The sequence below is a fragment of the Lepidochelys olivacea genome (genome assembly GCF_965140295.1).
Source record: "Lepidochelys olivacea isolate rLepOli2 genome assembly, chromosome: 3".
Lineage (NCBI taxonomy): Eukaryota > Metazoa > Chordata > Testudines > Cheloniidae > Lepidochelys > Lepidochelys olivacea.
The window spans coordinates 30,268,966-30,296,172 of record NC_140413.1 but is presented as its reverse complement, the minus strand read 5'-3'; the positions used below and the strand labels follow the sequence as shown (position 1 = coordinate 30,296,172).

Sequence of the window (27,207 nt, the reverse complement as noted above, 5' to 3'; positions counted from 1 at the left end):
ATAGCAAAGAAGGTACAGCTAGGGCAGTGCCTTCAGAAGATGTTATTGAGCACGCTCAGATCGCTGGAACATACTCAGTTGCAGGAAGCAGTGTCTGGCACTACGCCTGAAACTCTTCACTCCCTTGCAAGCTGCACAGAGTAGCTAGTCCAGACCAAGCCACCGTTCTCACCAGCAGGGGCTCAGAGCATCGGAGCCTCTTCTCTCATGGAATGAAAACTTCCATCCAGCACAAGGTAAGAGAAACAAAGCAACTGAACGATAGTGTCTGTGTGTGAGCTGGGGAAACGATTTATGCCCTGGGTCTTTTATGTCATTTTTAAGTGATTTAATGTGTTGGGTAACTGGGGTCTCTCTAGTGCCTTGTCTCAGAATCTTAAATGTGAGGCAAATGACAACAGTTATATTTTATTAGTAATTACCACAGTGTTCTAGGCTCTGTACAGAACATATAAGTAAATGTTGACTGTGCCTCAAGGAGTTTATACTCTAAGCGCTGATTATGCATTTCTTATGCTCCCCAAATTCCCAAGGAGCTGTGTATGTGCATGCAAATAATTCATGATTAAGCCCTAAATGATCAAACTAGTTATGTCCCTCCTAGGACAACCTGTGAAAATGGGCAAAGAAACCTAAATCATGAAGTCCACTGCAGGAAATGCTATTTGAAGGGTCTTTTGAGATATTTTTATGAAGAAGAAAAAAATCAGCAATCTCTGTGTGACAGAGAGGGAAATTTTCTTCCCATCCACTCCAGCTGTTCCTTTACTCTGAACTGTTTAATAATGTACTTTCTCATTCATCTCTCTATTTTTTTCTGCAGTTTGCATTATTAGTTGCTAAATATATTGTATTTACTGACGTGTTCTTTATGCTGTAGATTTGAGACCAATTAGTGTGGTTTCCCCCAACTCTCTTCTCTGTATATAAGTAATAGAATTGTGGAAATTGATCACTATGGTAGTGGCATTTTCTGACTGCCTGAAAGTTCAGAAAAGGATTTTTTAATTTATTTTACAGTCTACTTTTCCTTTTCTACACGACCACCATGGTACTAAAGTTTTTTAAGAGACTGTGTTTAACAAACAGAAACACATATTACATTTGGATTTTTGCGACCTACAAAAGGTTCACTCTTCCTTCCCTGCCCCATAGATGCTGAAGCCAGTGGGAGTTTTTCATTGGCTGCAATGGGAGCAGGATCAGTGCCTTAAATCTGATAGAGGATGGTGTGCTATCATGGAGATTTATTTTTACAAAAACCTCCTCTCCAGAAACCAGATGAAACAACTCTGGGGGAGGAGGAACTTCTGCTGCCTTTTCATGACATTCAGGAGAAGGTCACATTCAATTTAGGTTTCAAACTGAGGGAGCTACAATGTTCTTTAACTTATTTATTAAGTTAGTCTGGATATTCTCTGTATCTATATAGTGCTTCATTCTATCTGGATTCAGTTCACAGGGGAAATACAGTAACCTTTGCTTGTCTTGTTATTTGTGGCTATAGTAATCAGGAGTGAAGAGAGAGGCTAAAAAGCATGTCGGAGTTCTGGTTAATTTCTGCACCGGGGGATAAAGTAAATCTGCAAGCCCTGGAGAGAATGAACACAGTGACATCCAAAGCCAACCTGTCCAGCAACAATAAATTCCTCATCCCAGACCTCAAGGTAAAAGCAGAAAGAGAGGATAGGGTTTGGGTGGCATAACGAACACAAACAGGGAAATCTTTCTTTTTCTTTATGGGGTACATATATTGGGAAATGGAAGAGAGTTATGCAGGGAGTCCAATGAAAATGGATCTGAGACAGAGATGATCAGGAGAGAAAAAAGAAATGGGTCTTCTGAGTTTGCCTGCATACATTTTACTTTACTGAGAGGATGTCAGCAAGGAGTGGTACATGCCAGGGGTGGCTAGACAATTAAAACTCTACACATGCTGGTTGATCTCTGTTGCACTCTGCTCACCGTTTACCCATGCGCTTCAAGGTAGTAAACCATTACACACAATAGGCTCACTAATGCAATGGGAGTAGTTAGATATATGGATACCCAGGAGTGTGTTAATGAGAAACTTGACGAAGAAGAAAATAGAGTCTGTATGATAAATGTTGCTCTGAGGAAACAAAGAGTTGTACACCAAGGTGTGCACATTTAGATATGATAATGAGCTAAATCTCTCATAGATAGATAGATGATTACACTTCAAATTTCAGTCCATTATTCATCCTTATTTTTAAAGCTCTGAGTCTTATTTTGATCTCAGTTCCAGCAGTTCCAGTCACTCCATTAAAGTCAATGGAGTTACACTAGATTTAGGAACAGATTTTTTGAGGGAACAATCCAAGTTGACGATGTGCAGCATTTTGAAGGAGAATCTCAGAACATCTGAGAATCCAGCCCTAAATCCAGAGGAACCACTAACCATCTACAAATTGAGTTACTCCAGATTTCTACTGATGTAGTGGAGATCAGAGTCTGGCCTTCTGGCTGTTAAAACACTGAAATGAAAAACAGTTTGTGCAACACAGGGCTTTTAGACTGGGGCCAGCTTTCCAAATATATAGTTACCTACTATGAGCAACATCTTCAGCTGGTGTAAATTAGCATAGCTCCCTTGGCTTCAAAGGAGATTAGTTGGTGTAAGTTAGTAGATCTCCTTTGAAACCAGGGGAGCTAGGCTGATATACATCAACTGAAGATGTAGCCCTATTACTTTGATTACCATATTTTTGCTAATTACACTCCGTAGCATTTTCTTCCACTCAACCCTTCTTCTCTCTTGGTATGACCCTGCAGTAAAGTCCATCATGATGATTTGGCAACATTACAATAATAGATTGAGCAACAGACTGTGATGTCATAAACATAAGATTATGACTATAGTGTGGAATCATACAAAAAGGAGAAGCTGGGCTTGGAGAAAGACACGATCTTCAGTAATAGCAAAGAAAACAGACAAGCATTGCTCAAAAGCATTTCTTTAGTATAAATACTGTTCCTCCTCCCACACCAAGTTTGTTCCTGTGTGTATGTGTTAGTCTCTTAAATGCTTACAAAAATACAGTATTTTATTAGTGAAATGTCCAGCCTATTCTATGTGATGATTCAGGAATGAAAAATAGGAAGGAGGACATCAGTGCATGATCATGAGACTAATGTATGTATTTTTTCCATTTATCATAATGCGCTTTATAGTCCCAAAATCTAAAAAGAGCACCTGCTGCTATTTTCCATTAAGCGAACAAAGTTCTACTAAGTTTGCTGGTTTTATAATTGCTAAAGAGAAGTCGGTGCTGATAAAGCTTTTAAAGCATACGCCTTGCACAGGCTTGTGTACATTTAACTTATTTATGGTCCTTTGCACAGGTGGGGACATTGGATGCTCTTGTTGGTCTCTCAGATGAGTTGGGAAAACTTGATAGCTCTGCTGAAAGGTAAAATAGATGTTATTTACTGCATACAAATGAGAAACGGACGTTGTTTTCACAGGACACAGTGTCCTTGTGTTCATCTACCCTGACTTGTCTAAACCTGGTTCTAGAACTCAACTAAAGTTGATAGGTTTGGCTAGCCTATAGTGGGTCACCACAAATAAGGGGCCAGATTCTACATTCCTTAACCAACAGGCCCACTGAAGTCAGTGGCAGTTTTGTCCAAGTAAGAGCAGCAGGACTGGGGTCCTTGTGCAGAATTTGTTTGAAAGGTAACCCTGATTAAGGCTATAGTACTAGGAAGGAAGCTCCAATGAGAAATGTAGGAGGTTTTTAAAAGCAGGTGCTCCAATGAATAAAGGATTTCTCAAAAGACTCTATTCCCTCCCCGGTAAGAGGCAGGATTTTTCAGGGGAAGGTTTGTCTAAGCAAGAAGTTTGAGTTTTCCAGGAGTCTAATTCACATTCCTCAACTCCTGCCATGCCAACACTGGTCAGATTGTTGAGCCCTTATTTCCGCAGAGGAGCAACATGTACAGAAGCAAAGAGCCATGCTGATCTCATTGGGACTCACCTTAATGAATGAGTGACCGCTCTAAGGTCTGACCTTTGGGCCAAATCACACTTGCACACAGAGGGCTGCATGCATCATGAAGGGAGCAGAGAGGTTGCCTCATTACAAGGCATTCTGTAGCACAGGGCAAGACTTCACATGCTGAGCCAGCACAACCTGCTTTTGGGTGTTCTTTGCTCCTTTCTTTTGGCAACACACATTGCTCATAGTCATGGTTCTGGCGGTGGCAGCGGAATACACACATGCTCACTTATGGGCTAGTCATGCTAACCCTCTTCAGGCTGTTTTCCTAGCCCAGATATATATTTGCCGCCTGAAGGGATTTTGTCCAGCAGCTGAAGCTGTATGCAGGGCTACCTGTGAGGGGATATGAGGGCTTCTTACAGCTACATCAGGATTAAGCCCATTAGAGCAAACTGATTCCTGGTGTAATTCTCGACTTCAGTGGAGTTACAGCAGGGCTGAATGTGGACCATTGCTTTTAATCATTATATGGTGCACATGCAGTTGCACTTCTTATGGCTGCTTCTCCAGCCTTTTCGCAAAGCAGAAGCTATTTCATGCTTAGTTCAATGATCAGTCCTCACCCGCCATTCCTGTGGTGGCAGAGGGAGTCAGATTTTCTCCCCAGAATCTTTGAAAACCTAGTCACAGCCGTCAATGTCCACAGTGGTGTGGGGTGAAGAGTGGGCAAGAAATGGGGAAGATGGTTTTCACTTTGTAGTCACCAGCTGTAACAATAGGGTACCACTTATCCAAGTGAGCCAGTGGCAAAGTTACTACATGGTTTGGGTTTGAATGTTTGTCAAAAGCACTTAGGTCCTGATTTTCAGAGGTGCTGAGTATGCACAGCTCCCATCAACTAGAGTGAGTGCTCAGTACTTGTTAAGAGTCAGGCTCTTAGAGCTTGGGCTGTGCACTGGAGTATTTCAGTGTGTGTAGAAATACAAGGTGTCCTCATCCCTCCCCCAGCCCTTCCCTTTGTTTGTCATCTCCTTGTGTTTTCCTTGTCTTAACTTAGCTCCAGATTCTGATCCCTTATCAAGTCGCACCTGACTCCACAAATGGTCCCATTGACTTCAGCAGTCCCACTTGTGAAGTAACGTGATATCCATCATCAGCAAAGGGATCAGGATCAGGCCCTTATATTATAAGGTCTTTGGGGCAAGGCCTCAGTATATCTGTTTTGTAAAACTCCTGCTTGTCAGTGGTGCTAAGCAGTACCGAAGAATTAAACTGGTTTAAATATAAGACAGATATGTACAATATCAAAGCAAAGGATGAGCAGAGAAAGATATCAGTGGATACAATTGTGGTAAGGCCTTAGCACAGTGAAATACCAAAAAAAAAAAAAAAAAAAGCATATGTTTTATTCACTATATAAATAGTCCGGTAGGTTTTTGAGACTAGATTGTGTAATCCAAGGGTTAATGTACCAAGCACACTTGCCTCAGTAGAAGTAAACAATGTACAGTTGGTTATTAGTGACAGGCTATGAAAATGAACTGGACATTTACATTCCTGCTCATTGAAAGGAGCTCCCTGCTGAACTGTTGTTAGATAAACAAATGCAAGAAATGCTGGTTAAAGCGAGGCAGCACAAACCTGTCAGCACTACTTCTCACTAGGACAGCAGAGAAGGGGCAAGAGTTTTCAGGGTCTCTTGTTTCCACATACTTTTATTATTTATTTACACAGCAAGACAGAGTGTTTTTCCATGTCACTGGAAGGCAGTGTTAGGCTCTGTTACTTTCTGATTGCTCACTCCCGATACATGCCTTTACTCAGGGATTCACCAGCATTTTTGTTCCATGGACCACTCTGTAAGGGTCTGAACACATTCACATCCACTGGTTTCAAAGACTGTTGAGGGTGTTCAACACCTTTTCAGAATTGGTTCCTGAGAGAGATCCTGACATTGACCCCTGTCCTGTCCCTATCACCTATCTCCCCCACACCCCTCTGCACTGTTCAGTTCTCATAATATTTCATCCACATCAATTGAAAAGGAGCTGCAGATCACATACCATTTCCACTGCTCTAACCTTTCCATTAGTATCCTCTGGGTCTATCTACTAACTGCTGTTTAATGCATTTGTTGCCTACAAATCCAGTGCTGGGTAGTTTTCTTTAGGTGATAACATTGCAAACTTCTTTCACATGCAACATATTTGATTCTTCGAGTTCAGGGGTTCTCAAACTTCATTTCACCGCGACCCCCTTCTGACAACAAAAATTATTACATGACCCTGAGAGGGTGGACTGAAGCCTGAGCACTGCCACCCTGGGCAGGTGGGGCAAAGGCAAAGCCTAAGCCCAATGGCTTCAGCCCCATGCAGGGGGCCTGTAACTTGAGCCCCGCCACCCAGAGCTGAAGCCCTCAGGCTTGAGCTCTGGTCCTGAGTGGCGGGGATTGAGCTTTGGCTTTAGCCCTGGGCCCCAGCAAATCTAACGCCAGAGCTAGTGACCCTATTAAAAAGGGGTCATGACCCACTTTGGGGTTCCAACCCACAGTTTGAGAACCGCTGTTCTAGACCATTATAATAGACTACAAGATGGTTATTTTGAGAGAACACAGTTCATAGGTTCTGATTCTTATTACTCAAATAAGAGGCTTCATTGAAGCATATTTTGCTTCAGTTTTCTCCTTGGCAGTGGAGCCCAGGAGAGTATGACACCAATGCCCAGCAAAGGAGTGGTGAGGAGCCAAGTGCTGCCATCTCTCTCAAGGAGGCAGAGGGAAGAAACCTAGACTAGAGGAAATAGCTGTGTTGCTAGTGAGCTGGAGAAGACAGTAGGGGGTTCAAGGAACTGGACCACTGGCACAAGGCCTCAGCAAGATGGTTCTTTGTAGCCAGTAAGTCTCCAGATCCCTGCATATCTTGTTGAACTTTCCAGTTTAGGAGGCTGGACTTGCTGCTTTTTCTGCAAGGAGGCAAGTGAAGGGGTGGGGTGCGGGAAATCCCCAACAGAAGTAAAATTTGGAGGAAACTCTGTACGGGGAATTCTGCACTCCCCCAGCTACCTCCCATGGATATTTCTGCAGGAGAGGGGCAGTTAGGCCCGTCCCTCTGTGGGATAATACATAGGGGGTGCACCTTTGCTGTACAGTAGGATTTTGGTTTTGTCCTTAGGAAGCTTTTTAAATCTTAGTGAACTACAGAACTTGATTTAGCATCCTATGAAACTGATTTATTTTTGTTCTAGTTGCACATTTGCATTACTTTTTTTATTTCAACCACAGTTACTTTGGAATACTCAATATTTAGAAGACAATCCCTTGACCATCCTTGGAATTTTATGCACACATACATTTTTCTAGGATTAAGTCTTTATGCATCGGTGTTATGAAGTGTAGTAGATGCACATGAGGTCAAATCCTAATCCCAAAGAAATCAATTGCAAGATTCCCATAGGTTTGAATGGGGCCAGATTATAGCCTCGACTAGAGAGTATTTACAGAATACAGTGTATTTAGAAATAAACAGTGTAGTTATGCAATATGCCATAGGTCTTTTGTTCATCATCATTTGAATTACAAATTAAAAGCCTTGCCTCAGAAATATGTTGAACAAGTACCTCCTTGTTAATCAGATAATTGTTGTAACTGTTTTATCTTCAATTAGATTCTGTCACTAACAAAAGCTTCTCTTGTTACACATAAGCGTAATAAAGAAAGTAGCACAGTACATAGGAGAGGTTATGGAGGACTCGAAAGATAAAGTCCAGGAGAATCTTCTGGCCAATGGAGGTAGGTGCTGTGAATATGAATGTTTTTATTCATTGATGCTTTCTGTATCTACGTTAGAATTTGAACAAGTAGCATTAAGACATCTGTCTTTTTTGTGGGGGAGATGCAGGAAATTCTCTAAATTTTCTAAAACAGATCTTAACCCTGGTCCTACTTCCACCGATGTTAATACAAGCTTTTTCCAGTTTATTTCAGTTTCACTTCCCCTTTCCATTGTCCAGTGTCCATTTTTCATTTAAGAGAGAACTTTTATCAGCCTGGGGAGGGGAATAGAAAAGAAGGTAGGCGTCATTGTCTGACTCATGACCCCTCATGGGCTGTGTGGTTTTGAAAATGTATGGACCACTGAGCCTTAATTTGTTCTGATTGACTATCTGACTGGAATGCTAGTTTGTGACATCAGTTAGCAAAGGCATATATGCCTCTCATTCTCCACTACAATACAGAGAAAGGAGGAACTCTCTGGTAACTACAGCTTTACCTACCTGATATCATAAGTGGACACGTCAGTCTGCCTCAGAGCCAGACCATTAAAAGTCACTTCATCTAATGGAGACTAAGTGCCAGTTCTGGGTAGCAGGACAGCGGACATTGTATTTGTATAATACAGTAGTCTCAATACTTCAGGGGTAAGCAGTACTTTAAGCAGTTTTCTGTACCAATAACTTAGAATAATGGTGTTCCTGCTTGATACATAGGGCAAAAATCCTGCTTTATTCTGTACAGGAAGAGAGAGCAGATGAGGGGCTTTTTCCAGGGCATGAACTTGCTATAGTGCTGAAAGTGTTTTGAGATGTTCTCTTGAGGACACAGTGTGTGGCCAGGGTACTAGTCTGCCAATTACAGAGCAGGACCAACTCCAGTGCAGCAGTCAGTGGCTGTGTGGTAGCTGGATACACACACATGCTGCTCCTGTTTGGAGTGTGTTCCCTTCAATCTTCCCTGTGCAATTCTGCCCTAGCCAGCAGCATTTGTACTCCATACAGTGCTCTTCATTCTCAAAGCACTTTACAAATATTACAATGACCACTCCTCATTGTACCTCTGCAGTAAGCATCATTCACATTTTACAGAAGGAGAAATTAAGGTTACAGGCCATGCCCAAGGCCACAGGGAGAGTCTATGCCAAAACTGGAATTAATGTTTAAGAGCTTCTAGCTCCCAGTCTTGTGCTCATATCATTAGCCTATGAGTGTCTCAGCTGTTTAGAAATGTCTGTTCTCCTCATGTTTTCTTAGGCTACCACAGACCTGTAGCGAGAAATCCTTAGATACCAGAGGAATACTTTGGCAGTCATACTCTGTGTGTTCCAATTTTAAACAAGTAGTTTAGCGTTGACTGTTTGCATTGTTTGCTTTCCAAACCCTGTAGGAACAGTGTTGGGGTTTCTCTTTTAGAAAAGCTCCTCTTGCATATAATAAATCTGCATCTGATGAGTCGAATTCTGAAAGTTTAATAATCCCACTTATTATGTTTCAGGACTGAAGAATAAAATGAAGTGTCTAAAGAGTATGTTGAGTATTGATTGTTGCTGTGTTTTTACAAGCATGCACTTGAGTGTGTTAATGCAAATGATGGGTCTCTCAGTCTGGTTGTAGGGATACAGTGATCAGGTTACGAGGGATTTCTCAAGTAACAACCTCATAGCTCGATCACGATATCCCTATGACTTAGATAACAACAGGTTTAACCCATTGTCTTCTTTTATTTCCTCATTTTGCCCTTTTCCTCTCCTCTTCTAACAACTCTGCATGCACAACAGACAAATGTGGGAATGAGTTGGCTGTGCAATATTTGTTACAAACGTTTAAGTTCTGATGATTAAGATAATTCATTTCTTTCTTAAACTCAGGCTAGGAGTACTTCAGCCTTTCAAAGACTATTGCGTCTTGAAAATGGAGTCAGATTTTTGTACACTAAAGAGTTCTCCTTATACATTAGGATGTCATGCATAGACGCCAGCTAACTAATCCTCTTGACACCATCTGAGATAAATATTATCCCCACTTCACAGTGGAAGAAACGGACACCCCAAAATTAAGGACTTGCCCAAGGCCACAGAGCAAGTCAGCATCAATACTATAACACTTGAGCTCCTGCTTCCTACTCCCATTTTCAGCCCACTTGACCATACTGGGTCAAATTCTCTCTTCAGTTACACCCATGCAATCCCATTGATTTCAGCTGGATCATGTGTGTGATTGACGGAAATATGGCCCAGACTTTCTGAATTCAGAGAGTTTAAGGCCAGAAGGGGCCACCAGATCATCTAGTCTGATTTCCTGTAAATCATAGGTGACAAAACACCATCCAGCCATCTCCACACCAACCCAGAATTAAACCGAAGTATTTCAGCCCTCAGGAGACTAAACTATCAAAATGGCATGTGTGTCTACATGACAGTGTCTTGTCTACATTCAAGCAGGGAGGACTGGGAATAGCACAACACACTGCCTTTTTAGGTTAGCCAACAGACATATGCAGACTTCATTAGGGCAGGAGCCAGTTAGTGTTGGGCAGGTGGGGTACGCCTTTTATAAAAAGCAAAATGAATATGCTACCAGGAACACTAGCCCATCACAACAGCAGGAAATGCCTTCTTGCGGCATAATTATACGAACTTCAAAAGCTAGGGAGTGAAAATAAAACTTTTCCAAAGGTGCTAGGCCCAAATCTGCTGTCATTTATAGCAACATTGATTCAAGGTGACTTGAAATTCAGTGGAGTTATGCCAGCTTTACAAATTATGTTCTATAGTAGAAGGAACAGCAAGAGGGGATAAAACAGGGGTGGAAATACATATACATTTTGAAGAATTAAACAGTGTGGAATAAAATTATTACAGCTGAGTGACTAATTCACAGTCTTGAAGGATAATAATTTCAATAATTTCCTTGTAGGATTTATCTTATAGCCTGTCTTTTGGCTCTTGGAGTGCCAACAGCAGCTGGATTGTAAGCACTTCAGGGCAGGAAATGTCTCTTTTCTTTGTTTGTACATTGTACCCAGCACAATGAAGCCCCTAATCCTAGGTCAGACCTCAGGTGCTACCATAATATGAATATTTACTACTACTAGCAGTGATTTTCCTCAAGGATTTTTAGTATTTGAATTAATGCAATTTTTTGAGGATCTTTCTCTTACCTTTGGATAGATTCTTTACAGTTTTCTGTAAATATCTGGTATTTTGTATTGAAAGTTTGTGATGGTATTGATATTCTGTTTACTTCCTAGGTGGATAAATGTAATTCATGATCAGGAGGAGGGGCTTGCAGAAGCTCTGGAGCTTTGAATCTCAGGGATGAATAGCAGCTTAATCAGTTTTAGAAGGGGTAATGTGTGGCCCATAAGAGGAAACAAAGGCTTGCCTGGAGTGCCATTCCTACTACAATTAGCACACTACAGGGACAGAGCATTGATTGCCTGGGACACACAAAATCAGTGTGTGCTGTCCCAGCTGCAAAGGTGTGGTAGATTGTTTGGCTCATTTAGTAGCTCTGGTGAGGGGTTTGGGGAATAGTGTGTCCCTGTTGTGTCAAGCAGCGTCCCACCTCAAATTATCCCAGCTCCGAGTACTGTTGCACAACAACTTTGGAAAGACTTAAAGGTCACTTTGGAAGTACTAGTGTGAGTGAAATGCAGACATAAAAAGGGTCAGAGTGACTGTGAAGTTTGAACAAATGCTTGTGGAAGCTTGTGTAGAATTTGCTACATCTATTTACTATCCAAACTAGGCTGATTGACACCGTCAGATCATTCACAGACTATGTGGGTGACTACCAGTGCTCATCTCTTTCTTCTGACCAATAGTATCAAGCTGGATACTATTTTCTCTCCTGCTGCTCAAATGCCGACTTTCTTCCAAACGCTCTTGACTGGCTAACAGACTTGCAGGTTTACAGTAACCAGCTTTCATTGGCGTTGTACCAGCTCTAAGATGATTTTGAAGTCAGTTAACCCAGTGAGGAAAAGTCACACAGAGTGTTCACTTCTGTTGCCACAGAGAGACCCTTGAGGCTATTTTATCATACTCCATAGCATATGGCTGGAACCCATAAGCTACAATAATAAGAGCATGCATTTCCTCAGGAAGGCAATTCAGTTTGTGTGCATGTTACCTGACCTCCTTCTCTAGGAAAGCTGTCAGAAATGAGTTTTAAGAGGCATCTGAATGTGGGAAGGAAGGTGCTTTGGTGAATAGGTATTGGGGGAGGGGCATTCCAGACATAAAAAAGGAGCAGAAAAGGGGGATCCTTGGCATCACTGGCAGGTTCAGAGATGATGGAGCAGCAGAGAACACAGAAGGGGGCCAGGTTAGATATCTGGGCAGGGACCATGTGATGTGGCGTGCCCAAGGTAAAGAGAACTCTGAATTTAATGTTTTGAGTGTTTTGGCTTGTTTGCCCCAGGGAGGGGGTTGGTAAAGTCTTGGAACTTCTGTCTTCCATGTGTTTTCATGAGCAATTTCTACATCATTAGTTGCAAGTAGCTCCATGTTGTATTCAGGCACACCTTGCCTAGAAACCAGGTTTCAGTTAGGTTTGTCACCTATAAAGCATTACTTTTCACTATGCACATGAAAGAAACAAACTCCGAAGTGACTGTAACAGACATCTTACCTCTCCAGCACAGAGGTGCATCCACTGCCTCACTTTCCCTCCAGCTGCTAAGCTGATTTGGCATGTTGGCAATTTGGCCCTTCACCTTCTCAACTAAATCTCTGTCACAGTGAGCAGAAGGGAGCCTTGTATAGTCCTGCCCCTTTTCCCAATAGGCCTTGTTGTAGGCTGTAGTCATATGATCCTTCTGGGGAACTACAGGGTCCCAGAATGCCTGTCCTCAAAGGCCAGAACTTGGAGTAGGGATGGGCTGGACCCCTTGCCTTTCCACCTTGTAACACCCACATAAGTGCAGCCTGCCTCCACACAGAGCATGCAATATAATAAACATTAATGTGCTCTTAACAGGCAAAATCCTCAACCCTGCAAACAGGGCCGGGTTAAGGTTATGAGGGGCCTAAGGCTAATGGGAGGGAAGGGCCTAAGTATGAATTACATATTGCAAAAAAAATTATAAAGTCATCAAACATTTATCTACACACATATTTATATATTATTTATTTCTGTAAAATTAACAAGTTTATTTTACTCTCATTACACTCAATTCTTCAAACAGATACTTCTGAGTAAGAGGTAGCATGGGGGGCGCTATACTGTCCTTTTCTTAGGCCTCTTTCCTCCGAGGTAGTGGAGGGCCTCATCTGTCTGAGGATGAAAACTGCAGCATTCCCCATCCTGCTCGCCTCTTTCAACCTGGTGCTTCTACTCTCAGCTCTTCACATGGCACAGTGCAAAGCCAAGCCCTGAAGGTGTTTCCCCCAAGCATGGACTCTACACCACACACCCTGTCTTACTCTGATTGCAGTCTAGGAGGCAGCCAGCTTTTATTATGTATAAAAAAAACTACGCAGGTGTAAAATCCACTGAGTAGAGGAAATAGTCGTGGGGAAATTACATTGGGTGGCATTGTATTTTAGGCTGTCTTGCTCTGAAAACTGCCTCCCAATGTTGCACTGGTTGAGGACAATGAATTACTGTTTTCACATTGAACCCAAATATTATTTGTGGGATGATACCAGTTTGTGGGTCCTTTCCCCTGACTCACAGCCTCCTGCAGGCACCTATCTGTTCCCTGTAGGTCTCACTCCCCAGGTCCTCTGCTGGCCTGCTGGGGCCTTTCTCCAATATATGAACTTCGAGCTTCCTAGCCTACAGGGTTACAGTCCCAGACCTGCTGCCTGGATACTGAAGAGAGCCTTTGTCTTCCTTCTTGTCTCCAGCCTCCTCCCTCAACTCAGGCTGCCCATTATATTCCAGTAGGTCCAACTCTGAGGCCCAATCTTCTACCATGTGATCACAGGACTTATTCTCTTCTGTTGGGAAGGCAGGCTGAGCCTGGCACAGGGTGCAGCCAAACCCCAGCTCCCTTAAAGGGCCAGCTCACCCCATGACAGTCCTACAATAATTTCTAAAGGTTGCCTGAACTTTTGATGGGACACGGTAGAATTCTAATGTAGCATCATGGTCTTGTCACGTCATGACACAACCTGAGGACATGTGAGCTTATCACATTGTACAACCTTACATAAAGACAACCCTACACTGACGTAACATCAGTGTACAACTTTTCTGGGTTGACTTATGCAAAAAATTGCCTGTTTCATAACAGCATTTGACATATTGATGAGCAAAAACATTCATTTGGTTTTGTAATGTCTACTCAACCTTTGATGGTAGCGGACAGTAATGATCACTGTTTTCAAAGAGGTGCATCATGGCAAGAATCCTTTTTGCTAGCTGGGAGTCACTGGTAAATTTCTGCCCCATCACAGGAAGGAGTAGAGGCTCCCATTTCTCAGTTTCAGAGTGACTCATTCATGGGGGCTGTATGCGTAACAGAATTTGCTGTGAATTTCTGACTTTGGGTCCTGGGATTGATTTATTCTTTCGTAGAAACACTGTTGCACAGCTTTGCTTCCATTAGCTTGGGAATTCTGAGTTTATGCTTGCACTGGTACACTGTCAAAGCCAAATCAGGAGTTTCTTGCTCAGTTTTGACTCACTCCTTATTCAGGTTTGACTTCAGGAGGAGTCTGACAGAGTCAAAACTGAGTAACAGTATCAGCTGTATCAGTAGCAAATTGGGTGAAATACTTCTCTCAGTGCAATTCCATTAACTCCAGTGTTTGCCCGAATGATATCAGCTCCTACTGATATGATTATAAACTTCAGCCACACTTTAATAATCAAAACTGAGGTGTGTTTCATGAGCATATTTGCCTCAAATGAGAATGACTGCAAAATCTGATACTGTTGAATATCTTTTTGTCCAGAACAGGCACAGCTAATTTTATAGTGACTCTAGTTTGGTGATAGATACTAATGCCCCGATCCTCAAAAATATTTTCCACTGGAAGTTAGGTGTTTGAATATTGTTGAGGATCTGGGTCTAATTGATTGGGAACAATTTACCTCAGTGAGGATGTATGACTTGATTATTAATTAGTTGGGCCTGAGCTACAAAGTTTAATTCTGGATCTGAACTTTTTCCAAGTTTGGGGAAAGCGGGGGCGGCAGGGGAGGATCTTGAGGGTTTTTTAGAGTTGTGCTTCTTGTTTGTGAAGTTCAGATCTGGTGCGGAACTCTTGGGTCATTCAGAAGTGGGATTCTGGGTGAGCCCCTCTCTAATGTTAATGAAAGGTATGGCTAGTGAAGCAAGTGGAGAATAGCTCCCAAAGTTGTATTTTACTTTCAGTTTTTGAACATAGTGTAGTGGATTTCTCAGCTTGCTTGTTTCATACATATATTTGTATCTTTTCAGTTGACCTAATTAGTTACCTGACCCGGTTTGAGTGGGACATGGCCAAATATCCCATAAAGCAGCCACTGAAGAATATTTCAGAAGCATTAGCAAAGGTAAATCGTACTCACCGACTTCTAAAAAGACATCCAAATGGGAGTATCATGCTGTTGCAGTTCTCAGGGCTAGTATCAGTGTCTGGTCCTTCCCCTATCAGAGTCAATGGAACTTTGCCATTGAGTTGAGTAGGAGCAGAAGCAGACCGTTTGTACTGAAATAGTCAGTGTGATGTTTTCATTATGAAATAATGCTGGTGAAATCTACTCAGAATAATATATGGTGAAACCTACTCATGTCACAGGAGGATGACAATGTGCCTTAACAGCTCTTCCTGTAGGGTTGCCAACTTTCTAATCACACAAAACCAAACACCCCTGCCCCGCCCCTTCTCTGAGGCCCCCTCCTTCCCTAACTCTTCCCCACCTTCACTCACTTTCACCAGACTGGGGTAGGGGGTTGGGGTGTGGGAGGGGGAATGGGCTCTGGGCTGGGGGTGCAGGCTCTGGGGTGGGGCTGGGGATGAGAGGTTTGGGGCACAGAAGGGGCTCTGGGCTGGGCCAGGGTGTTGGGGTGTGGGGGAGGTGAGGGCCCCAGCTGGGGGTGTGGGCTTTGGGGTGGGGCAGGGATGAGGGGTTTGGGGTGCAGGAGGGGGCTCCAGGCTGGGCCAGGGGGTTCGAGTGTGGGTTGGGGCAGGGGATTGGGGTACGATGGGCGGGGGGGGGGGTTCCTGGCCATGTTTACCGTGGCTCCGAGGAATCGGTTGCCAGGGTCCCTTTTTAACTGCATGTTCCAGTCAAAAACCAGATGCCTGGCAACCCCATCTTCCTAGAATATTTTTATATAAGCTTCCTACTGCTTTAATCTCCTTTATTATAATACTTTTGTTATTATTATATATTACAATGTTGTTGTCCATGTGGAAAATATTGTATTTTTTTTCTACAGTATTCATGGCTTTACATTAAATCAAAACACATTGCAGGATGGATGAATTATTTACACTGTAAACTTCTTGGGGCAGGAGCCATCTGCTATTTTATATCACTATACTGCCTAGCACAATAGGGCCCAGATCATGGTTGAGGCCTAACGCATTGGATATAATGGGAGGGAGGTGAAATGGAGAGAGCATGGAAACAATGAATTCTGTTCACAACCACTTTTCCTATAGTTATTTTCTTAAACCCAGGTGAAGCTACCTCTTTGCAAGTGTAACGCCCTTCATTAACAAACATGCCATCTGATAACTCTCTTACTTGTGCTGGTGGATGCACTGAAAATGTCATGAAAATGTACCTGTAACGAATTTAGCATTTGCTACTTATTTGACAGCACTGTTGACTTTGTAAACGTAAATGCAGTCAGTTTACATCAGTTGCATTTTTGCTTTTGTATTTAGCAAATCACACAAATAGAAACAGACCTGAAGTCCCGAACAGCAGCGTACAACAACATTAAAGGAAATTTGCAAAGCCTGGAAAGAAAAACTGTGTATGTACAGTATGTGCCTGTGTATGTTGAGTGTTTGTGCTGGGGTGTTGTTTGTATGTATGTACTTTCCTGCCCACTTTATAAAAGTGTACATGTTCTGACAGGAATGAGTATCGGGAGTAATTGTCAGAAGTGCTGAGTGCCCACAGATCTAGCGGAAGTTAAGTGAGAATGGGGATGTCCAGTACCTCTTAAAGTCAGACCAATAGATTCCTTCTCTTTGCTTCGGCTAAAGTTCATAACTCTTATCTATTAGAGGCAATGTGACTGACTTGCTTTGTAATGCATCAAAACCTAATATCATTGCATTTGTTCTGAGCATATCGCATAGTATCAGCAATAAGAGATGGGGACGTTCTACTAAGTCAACCAGTGCAATCCCATGCGATGCAGATTGTATCCTATACTTGGTTATAGAAGTCACATGCAATTGTGCTTCCATTATTTCCCCTGGGAGACCATTACACCGCTGTCTGCATCTCACTGATGATCAGCCTTCCCATTCTTAATTTCATCCTGTTACTCATAGCTACCCCCTCTTGCTTTTGTAAATGTTCTCTTTCCTCTCGTCACTGGGTTAAATAAGTTCACTCTTTAAACATGTTGAGACTATTATAAATATAAAGTATGTTGGGTTCCCTTGATTCACTACTTTTGTAATTTTCCTTAAACAAGCAATGAGATTTGACTGGCCAGCTCCATTCTTTTTAAATTCAAGTCTGCTTTTATCATCTCCCCACTGCCAATGGGAGTTAGAAAATCCTAGGTAAGGTGAATTTTAAGCAACCCATTTGAGAAGAAAACATCTGTAAACAGAACTTTTGGCGCATCTTAGAGAGTGCCAGGCAAACCCACTGTCAGTGCCAACACAAGTCTCAATGCTAATGTGAGCTCGCCTTTCCTGTGCAGGTTCTCTAGTTCCATAAACAGCCTCACAGCTGCCACTCCACACTGCTGGGACTGTTCCCAGGGAGCTGAACTGTACCAATGAAAGTTACCCAGGCCCTGTGGGAGGGGAAGTAGGGCTCCAGGAATGGAGAAGAGTGCCACATGCAATGTAGCTTACACTTTGGAGAATGGTTAGGATGAGAAGTAGCCAGGCATTTTTCATCTTAGTGGGTTTTTTTTGTTAGTTTGTTTTATTTCTGTCAAAACCAAAATGTTAGCAGGAACTGGTCTGTTTCAATGCATTTTTTCGACACAAAACATTTTTGAAAAAAAGGTTTTGAAATTGTTGAAATGTTTCATTTTGGCATGTTTGAACAATTCCGGTTTTCCATTTGAAATGCCCTTTTGTTTTGAAATGTAAGCTAATTATAGTAAAATAGAACACAATCAAAGTCTTTTGGAGTTTCAGTTCACAAAAATTTGAGATTTTTGACTTTTTATCCAGATTTAGGATGTGAAAATTTTTCAAAATCTCAAAATTTTTGCCAGAAAGAGAGAAACTGTTTCCTGCCTAGCTCTATTTAGGACGCAGCCCCCTGCCCCCCCTTGCAACAAACTGGTGGATTAACATCTTCCCTCCCCCAACACCCTCTTAATTGTTTGTGGCATACGCTGGCAGGGTTACTCTGTCTCTCCTTTTGGGTCTGCATTCTTTATTCCCTTCATGCCTCTCTCCTTCCCCCCCTTGTGCTTTTGTTTTTTGTTTTATATTCATGTTTGTTCACTTGAGTTTTGCTGTGCTCCCTGGGTCTTTCCTCCCAGCCCCGACTCAGCAGAAGAGCACTTGCCGCATGGGACAGAAGATACCCATGGGTGGCTAAGTGGAGCTGGGACAGATGCTCCCAGACTAGCTGTCCCCTCTCCAATTCCTCAGAGGGATTGACCTCCAGTATGGGAAAGACAAGGCGAGAAGTAACATGGCTGTGGTGGTTCTGTTTCCAGTTATATATTGAGCTGTAATAAGAGATTAAGCAAAAATATGAAGAACCTTAATGAAGGGTATAGTGAAAGCTTCAGTTCTACTCACCATCACAGACTCAGGGGCATGGAGGGTGTCTTTCTATACAGTATGTCCTGGCAATGCTGAAGGGCTTCTCTACACAAAACTTATACTGCTTTAACTAGACTTAGTTAACGTGGTACAACACTGCTAGTGTGGGCACGGTGGTACCGGGGTAATAAATATTCCCACATGAGCAGGGGAATAAAATAAACTGATATAAGGCAACTTTATATTGGTATAACTGAGTCCACACTAGGAGTTGTACTGGTATAACTCGTGTAAGAAATCTCACCCCCTTACCAAAATAGATATACTAGTACAAAACCTGTGTGTAGGCGAGGCCTTTAGACATGTCAGATCTGGAACGTGCATTCCTCAGTATGTAACACTACTTCGCAGTTAGCTGTATAGCACTTGACATTTCCCAAGTGCTGTAGTCACCTGTATATGCTCCAGTCATGATTCTTTTCTTCTGATTTGTTTTATTTTAGGGGAAATCTGTTAACTCGTACTTTAGCTGATATAGTGAACAAAGAAGACTTTGTGCTGAATTCAGAATATCTCATCACTCTTCTCGTTGTAGTTCCAAAGTAAGATAATCTCATGTCTTCCCTTTCAGGGAAGGAGGGAGAGAGACAGAATGCAAGTGTGTGTGGTTTCCTTTTAAGAGGGAGGGAGGTAGTTATGAAAGACAGGGTCAGAGTCACAAAGTTTGGATATAGGGTTTTGGTTTGGGCCCATCTCTAAGGGTATGTCTACATGACAGCGGCTCAGCTGTGCTGCTGCTGTGTTGCACTGTGTCTACATAGTGTAGACACTTCCTACATTAACGGAAAAGGGTTTTTCCCCCCATCCATGTAGTTAATCCACTTTTCTGAGAGGTAGTAACTAGGTCAATGTAAGAATTCTTCCATCGACCTAACCACATCTACACTGGGGGTTAGGTTGATGTAACTACATTGTTCAGGATGTGAAATTTTTCACATGAAGCTAGGTCAGTCTAATTTTTGAGTGTAGACAAGGTCTAAGATACATCTAGGAACTACATAAACGTGCAATGCACATGTCACAAGTCATGCCAACTGAGAGCCCATTAAACCTTTATACCAACCCCCATCATCATGGTTTCTTTAATGACACATTGTACAGAAAAGTTATTTTAAGAAACTTTTTGAGAATTTAAAATACTTTTACTGGGACTATTTAAAAAAACAACCCTGTACCTGTAAAGCTGTGTGTGACACTTTGGGGTTTCCCCCAGACAGTATGGGGTTGTGTCACCATCTACCCTGTAAACCTAACCGCTTCTGTGTTGGCTCAGAGCCCTGGTCCCAGCAGCCTGCTTGCAGCACCATGGCCTCACCCTGGCTTCCACCAGCCTGATTACTCCTTGCAGGGTGACCCAAGCAGCCCTTCCAGTCCTGGGTCTCCTCAAAACCATCTCCTCTGCAGTGCTCAGCCCCTCTCACTGTAGCACTCAGTTTGCTGCTCCTTTAAAGAAACAGTGCCCAGCACCAGCTATTAGTTTGGCTGAGGTTTTTACCCCACATTTGGAAATAATGCACTGAGATGGGTGTGTAATAAAACAAGATCAAGTTTGTTAACAAAGCACATGCAGCAGTGTTATAGCTGTGTCGGTCCCAGGTTATTAGATAGCCCAGGTGGGTGAGGTAATATCTTTTATTGGACTAACTTCTGGTGGTGAGAGAGACAAGCTTTTGAGCCACACAAGCTCTCGAAAGCTTGTGTCTCTCACCAACAGAAGTTGGTCCAATAAAACTATTACCTCACCCACCTTGGTTCTTTAACAAATAACAGACATTTAAGCAATCCCAAGTAGAAGGCATTGAGATAGGAATGGTTACAAACAAACAAAAGTAAAAGTATGCCTCTAAGACTAAAACCTAACTTAATGAACTAGTTTTCTCGCCATGGTCATTCTTCCAGCATGGCTGGCCAGTTCTTAACCAGGAGCCAACAGAGAGCTCAAAGCACTCTGTTCCTTTGTCTCAGCAGGAGAAGGATGCCAGAATGGCTCTCTCTTTGCTTATATCCTCAAATTTTATCTTTCTTTTCAAAGTTAGGAAGCCTTCCTGGGGGGCTCAGCTTGGTATGGCCACCAAGGAGCTGACACCATCTTAATATTTGCAGTCTCCTCCCACTGTCATGACAATTAAGTGGTTATCTCCCCCACTCGCTAGTTTGGTGGCTTTGTTCACCTGCTCTGTAAATGCATTTCCATGGTCTCTCTTTGCTCATTTTACACTGGTGATATATTCAAGCCAGCTGGAAGCACATTCCTTAGTCTAGGGCTGGGTGCCTTAAGCCCTGCCTGCCAAGCGCAGTTGAAGAACATAGTTCCAGCACACATTTATAATTCTTTATCTGCTAACTGCACATACCCTGTGCAAGCATACTAATTGATCAGTGAGTTAGCTTTCCAGTGATATATTGCGAGACACCTTTTAAATAAACATGACAGTGGGTGGTGGGTGTACAGGCCAGCTGAGACTCAGTGCTTCACCTGGGAGCCCCTTGCCCTCTGGCTTTAGGATGCTCTTAGTGGCACATTAAGTGCATCTTTTTACCATGCTGCCAACTGGCCAAGGCTCAAAGGGAGGGGAAAAATCATTCTAAAAATACCTTGTCTAAACATCAAAATGTCACTGTGTATAGTCTGTTATCTCAGGCCCTTCCAGGGTGGGCTAGGAGTAAGTGTTGGGTCCCTTTGGGAAGCTGGGAATCTCCCCTCTCCCATGGGATAAAGCTGCTGCTTCTAGACCTTCAAGGATGCCAGATTTTAAAGTTGTGCTATTTTGATATTTAGAAAAACCATCACTGGAAACCTTTGTCATGCTGGGCCTCCAGCTAGAATAACTGGGTGGAGGAAGTGGGGAGGAATGCCACATGTGAGGGAATGAGGAAATGTGTGCTGGCAGGCTGATTTCTTATTAATTTATTTATTTAATGGCTGCAGTTTGAAACAGCTCTAGAGTTTGGAATGTTAGAATAAATCCTGGTGAAAGAGCTTCATTGGCAGGTGATGTGGTAATAGACTTTTGATAAGTTAATTTATAATATGCCCCGTGCAGCCTGGCATTGGCTATCACATACCCATGTATATACTTAGTAAAAATGCTTGCGCTTTTCCGTTACTTAATGCACTTTGTTTTGTATTGCCAACAGATCAAACTATGCACAATGGCAAAAAACATATGAATCCCTCTCCGATATGGTAGTGCCTCGATCCACAAAGTGAGTGACATTCCTGAACTAGCTCCCCTGTTTGCTCCTGAGATCTCTGTGCTGTTTTCATCTTAATCCTTTGAAGTCCCTGGCTTGCAGAGGGAATAGTGCATGTAACAGAAGAGCTCCATGAGACTGTATGGAACGACACTATCCTCTCAATCTCATTGTTGCTACTTCAATCCCTGATTAAAATGGAAGCTGCTTGGTTGTGGGAAAGTGCAGATGAATGCAAATGCTTCTGTGAGCTATTTTACAATAACCTTGCTTTTCTTTTGAAATGTCTAGTGATTCAGGTCTCTCTCCTTTTACCTTGACATCTGACTACTCAACAAACCATTTATTTTGCCTGCTATTGTTATGAAAATAGAGGAACACGTTGTTACAATAATATGGGTCAAGTTCTGTCCTGATGTAAATAGGCACGTCATTAAAGCCAGTGGAATTACAGACACTTACACAAGTGCTACCATTTAACTGTTTCCTGATTGGGGATGGGTAAATTCAGCTTCCAAGATGTCTCTTGTAGCAGCAAAAGCCTAGTTAACCCTTACCCTGTTGGACTTACCAGGAAGTAAAAGTTCCAGTGGATAGCCAATAGCAGGAAAGTGTAGATCATGGCAGAAGAGAAGGTCCAATCCAGAGATAAAAGGCTTGGAGATGGAAGATCAGGAGGGAAGGAACCAATGGGAGCAGGAGAAAGTGGAGAAGGGCAAGTTAGGGAGTGGGCAGGAAAGGGGATTGTCTGCTACTTCCTGTCTCAAAAATATAGGTGGACAGAAAGGAAGAAGAGGGGCAAACAGGAGCCAGAAAGAAGGAACAATAGGAGAGAAGCAAGCAGACACAGACACCCACCTGCCTGGCAGGGTTCAGAAGCTTGGTCATAGAGGGCCTAGAACTGAAAGCCCAGTCGTGCTCCAGCAGAAATCAATGAACATTTTGCCGTTGCTTTCAGTAGCAGCAGACCTAAAAAAGTTCATGTTATCATTCAGTTTTGTAAATGGAAAAGAGAATTGCAACAGAAACCAGGTAATCAAAGCACAGGGCATCCTCTACGCTTGCTCACTGCAGTGCATTTCCTTCCTGCAGAATGATTGCTGAGGATGCGGAGGGAGGACTCTTCACTGTGACACTGTTTAGAAAAGTGATGGATGATTTCAAAGCCAAAGCCAGAGAAAACAGGTACTGTAGTTACTGAATAGCTCCTGCAGAGTGGGCCAGCCTCACATGGTTGCTCAGGGTGGGGAGAGGATGCAGGGAGCCCCTGGCCTGCATGAAGCAGGAGCCAAGCACAACCAGAGCCTTTACACTTCTCTAAGTGCAAGGACTGCTCACGTCTCTTGCTGCTGCTGGCTCTAGATTCACTGAGAGCAGGGAAACCCAGCAGGGTCTGTCCTCTGTGGGGTGAATGTACACGGCATTCTCCAAGAGTGGCACAGCAGCTGTCCACAACCGCCGCTCCTGGTGCTGCCCGCCTAAGGCACAATGTGTCTGGGAGAATAACTCCTGCTATGCTGAAGTGACTCCACATTGCTCTGGGGTAACAGCACCATTCAGCATGCTGTATGGTATTGGCTGGCAATTTAGAAATGCATGTTATTCCAGAAGCGTATGACAGATGATCAGGCAAGTTACATGAGTGGCAGCTATTACAAGCCAATATATTTGTTTTAAGGTTCATGGTCCGAGAATTTTATTTTGATGAGAAAGAACTGAAATGTGAAAAGGAAGAAATGATTAAATTAGCTTCTGATAAGAAACAACAATATGTAAGTAACAAGTAACACTTTGATTTGACCTTCCAGTGACTGATTTGGCCCTCATCACTGTAGTATCTCAGCAGCTCACAATCATAAATGGATTTTTAGCTCACAGCATCCCTGTAGGGTAGAAAAATCTCTTTTATTCAGGGGGAAAACTGAGGCACAGGGTCGAGTCAGTGACTTGCCACTCAAGGTCACTCAAGCTTGTGGACGAGCCTGGAACCCTGTCTAGTGCCCCATCCACTAAATCATCCTTCCTACCCTACAGGCCCCCAATCGTAAATCTGAATGGTTCAGAATTAGCACCAGTATCACTGCTTCCAAAGCAAGGTGAGAAACCGCAATGTTACTCTGTTTATTGCCATAGGGGCCACTACTGCGCTGGCTGAAAGTGAACTTCAGTGAAGCATTTGTGGCTTGGATTCACGTAAAAGCCCTGAGAGTTTTTGTTGAATCTGTCCTGAGGTAAGTGGGCAAATATGCAGAAGTTAAAACGAGCGGTTTATTTTCCTGTAGCAGTGTTCAGACAACTTTAGAGGGAAAGGCTCACCACTTTAGAGTTAGGAATTGCTAGAGCCACCAGCACATACAAAATTTAGATGACTGAGAGGAACAGCACTGTTGCTTGAAGGAGGCAAAAGGGTGAAAGTCACTATTCAAGTGTATTTACAGGGGAGGAGTAAAATGAAGGCTACAGTGGGGACAGAACATGTTGTTTAATCGACTTTAGACTTCACAAGGGTGCTCCCATGCACTGTGATCAGGTGATGAGACAGCACAAGGGAAAGACACTCTGCACTGGTGGAGAGGAGTGAGCTGGTGAAGACAGGCTGATAGGAGATTGGAGAAAGACGAGGAAGAGTTCCCAGAGAGTTTTGAAAGGAATGCAAGAGCAAAAAGTGTACGTCTGTGTATTTAAAGGTATGGCCTACCGGTGAATTTCCAGGCAATGCTGCTGCAGCCCAGCAAGAAGTCTGTAAAGCGCCTGAGAGATGTTCTAAATGCAGTCTTCAAACACCTGGACGAAGTAGCAGCAGCAAGTATATTGGACGTATGTGTTCAGGCTACTGCATGAGAGACTATGGCCATTAGTTTTGAACAAGACTATAGTTGCAAGACTTTGTATCAATTTAATTAAAACCAGTGCTCAGGAAGCAGATCACATAGGCCTAAACCCTGGAGCATGAGGTGCTATCTCAAGGGGCTAGGAGATCTAGTGTGGGAGGCCTAATGGGATATTTCATACACCTCCCTCTGAAACATCTGGCCACCATCGCGTGTCGGATCCAGGGTGGCAATTCCTGTGACCAAAAAGCCCCCCTGGTTTCTCCCCAGCCTCTGTTGGCTATTCCTAAGCAATATTTACAAAAACCTCACTTTATTCTAATGGAGGTGAGCACAATCCCATAGTAGGGAGCAATTTACAGACAAGTGGCTAGTAGGTATCCACCCTGGAGGGTGGAGGAGGTGAAGAATTAGTTTTGAACAATTAAAAAAATTAATTTATAAATACTTCAAAAAGAATCCACAGTCAGAACTGAGCATGACTTCTCAGACAGAAAGCTTTGATTAAAGCAAATGTAAGAGCATGTTCTGTTTACTGACAGGGATGTAAAAACACAAGTGATCGTATCTCAGAACAGAGTTTATTTCTAGCACCTAAGTTACTTTGTCTCCTTTTGCAGATGAGCATGGACATTCCTGGTTTACAACTGAGCAATCAAGAATACTATCCTTATGTCTATTTCAAGATCGACCTCAGTCTTCTTGATTACAGTTAATTAAAAAAAAATTTTTAAACAAAAAATCAAGCTTGACTTACTCATGTGCAAGTCCCCAGTGTCCCAATAGAGTTATGCTCTTCAGCCATTAACAATCAAATTAAAATGCAGGCACCTACTTAGCTGGATAATTTTATAAGAATTCTTTTGCATCTGTAGCACAGTAATTTAAAGCAGTCAATCTACTCCACTTTGAAAGGAAAGTGTTTTACTATTTTATAGTCTCTTCACTTTGTATGGTTAGAAACATGCTTCACAAGCAGGTAGTTTTTATTTATTTATTTAGTAAGTTACAAAGAGGGGATCATCATTTTTACTGGAATTTAAAATAAAATCAAAAGTTAAAGTAGTCTGGTGGGTAGTGGGTTAATTAGCAATGTACAATCAGGTTTTTGTAACAGATTTCTTACTAATCCAACAGAAAGGGAGGAAATCCTGCTCTTAACCTTAAAACCAGATGGAATAAAATTTTCAAAGGCTTCAAGTGCCTAAGTCACTTTTGAAAACACAACTTTAGAGTCCAAGGGCTTGCCTACACTTCAATTGCAGCAGCACAGCTATGCCGCTGCAGCTGTGCCATTGCAGCACTGAGCGGAGATGCAACCTCTGTTGACAGGAGAGCTTCCCCCGTTGGTGTAGGTACTCCACCTGCCTGGGAAGCAGATGTGTCGATGGGAGAAGCTCTCCCGTCGACCTAGCGCTGCCTGTACTTTAAAAAATTTTATCCCAGATCCTTTAGTTAGAATTTAATCATTACTGAAGGCCAGCATGAATCATCATCCATAGCTGGTACAGTCCATCACCTTGTCAGTGTGAAAGACTCCTTAAAGACATTATTGGGTTGGGGGTAGATTTGTAAAATTACTATTGTGAAAAGGAGCTTTCAGCTGTGCCATCTCCTTCTCTCATACACAGGTCAGTCCCATGTACAGTAACTTTGCTAGACATTGATACAAGAATAATTTATTGAGTACCTTTTGCCTTTTTATAATATTGATTTTACAAACAGCAGTAATTATACCAAACACCAAAGTGTAACCACCCCTGGGGTGAAACAGTAAGTATTTTAACAGTGTAAGTTGGGAAGCAAGGAACACCAGATCCAATGGAAAATGCAGGGGACATTTAAGAAGGCAGAACATAATCACTCAAGTTGGAATTGGGCCAGGATGCTGGACATAACACCTGGATTCCATTGAAGAGACCCGTCAGTATCAGTTTTAGTCCTCTCTCTAGAGAAAGCAGCTACAGCAGCACATTGACCCTTCACACTCTGGTGGGTCACTCGCTCACTACCAACTCAGAGGAAAACTGCCACCTTCTGAAATCAGCAGTACTTTTCACGAGCCTGCATTTTCCCTAGAAATCTCCCATTCAAGCAGCAACCTAGCTATCAGATGACAAGATCACCATCTGAGGTGGTATGTTGTTTCCAAGAAACTGAAAACAGGAGGAAAAGGACTAGACTAGAAAGAGCATTTTAAAGCAAGATTGTCTGGTATAATCTTCAGGCAAAGACTGTCAAGAAGTTTTATAGTGGCAGGGTAGTTTAAGAGCCTTACAGTGCCATTCCTTATGATACACTGTTCACTTTGCAACAGTCATCTGAACCTGGACAGTTTTAATTGTGTGCTGGTTTGTTGCTCTGTACAAGACGAATACTCTATGTCAAAAATACCTTGTTTTATTCTTTAATTGAAACAGAAGCTGGTCAGGTTCCATCTAAATGAAAAAAAAAATCACATCTAAAACAGGTTACAGTAACATCCCCCAGAAACATTCAAAAAACACAAACGCTATG

At 42.6% G+C, this 27,207-nt stretch overlaps 1 protein-coding gene across 1 annotated transcript; it reads left to right on the top strand.

Annotated features, from left to right (window-relative positions):
• On the top strand, positions 1–27,200 carry ATP6V1C2 (ATPase H+ transporting V1 subunit C2). Its single transcript, XM_084623194.1, has 13 exons — positions 1–236; positions 1,508–1,667; positions 3,367–3,434; positions 7,670–7,755; positions 15,136–15,230; positions 16,574–16,665; positions 19,108–19,206; positions 21,803–21,871; positions 22,952–23,044; positions 23,538–23,631; positions 23,993–24,090; positions 24,547–24,676; positions 25,311–27,200. Exons 2-13 carry the CDS (start codon positions 1,539–1,541, stop codon positions 25,404–25,406), a joined length of 1,149 nt encoding a protein of 382 aa, XP_084479320.1. The 5' UTR covers positions 1–236; positions 1,508–1,538; the 3' UTR covers positions 25,407–27,200.
• The last annotated feature ends 7 nt before the right edge of the window (positions 27,201–27,207 follow it).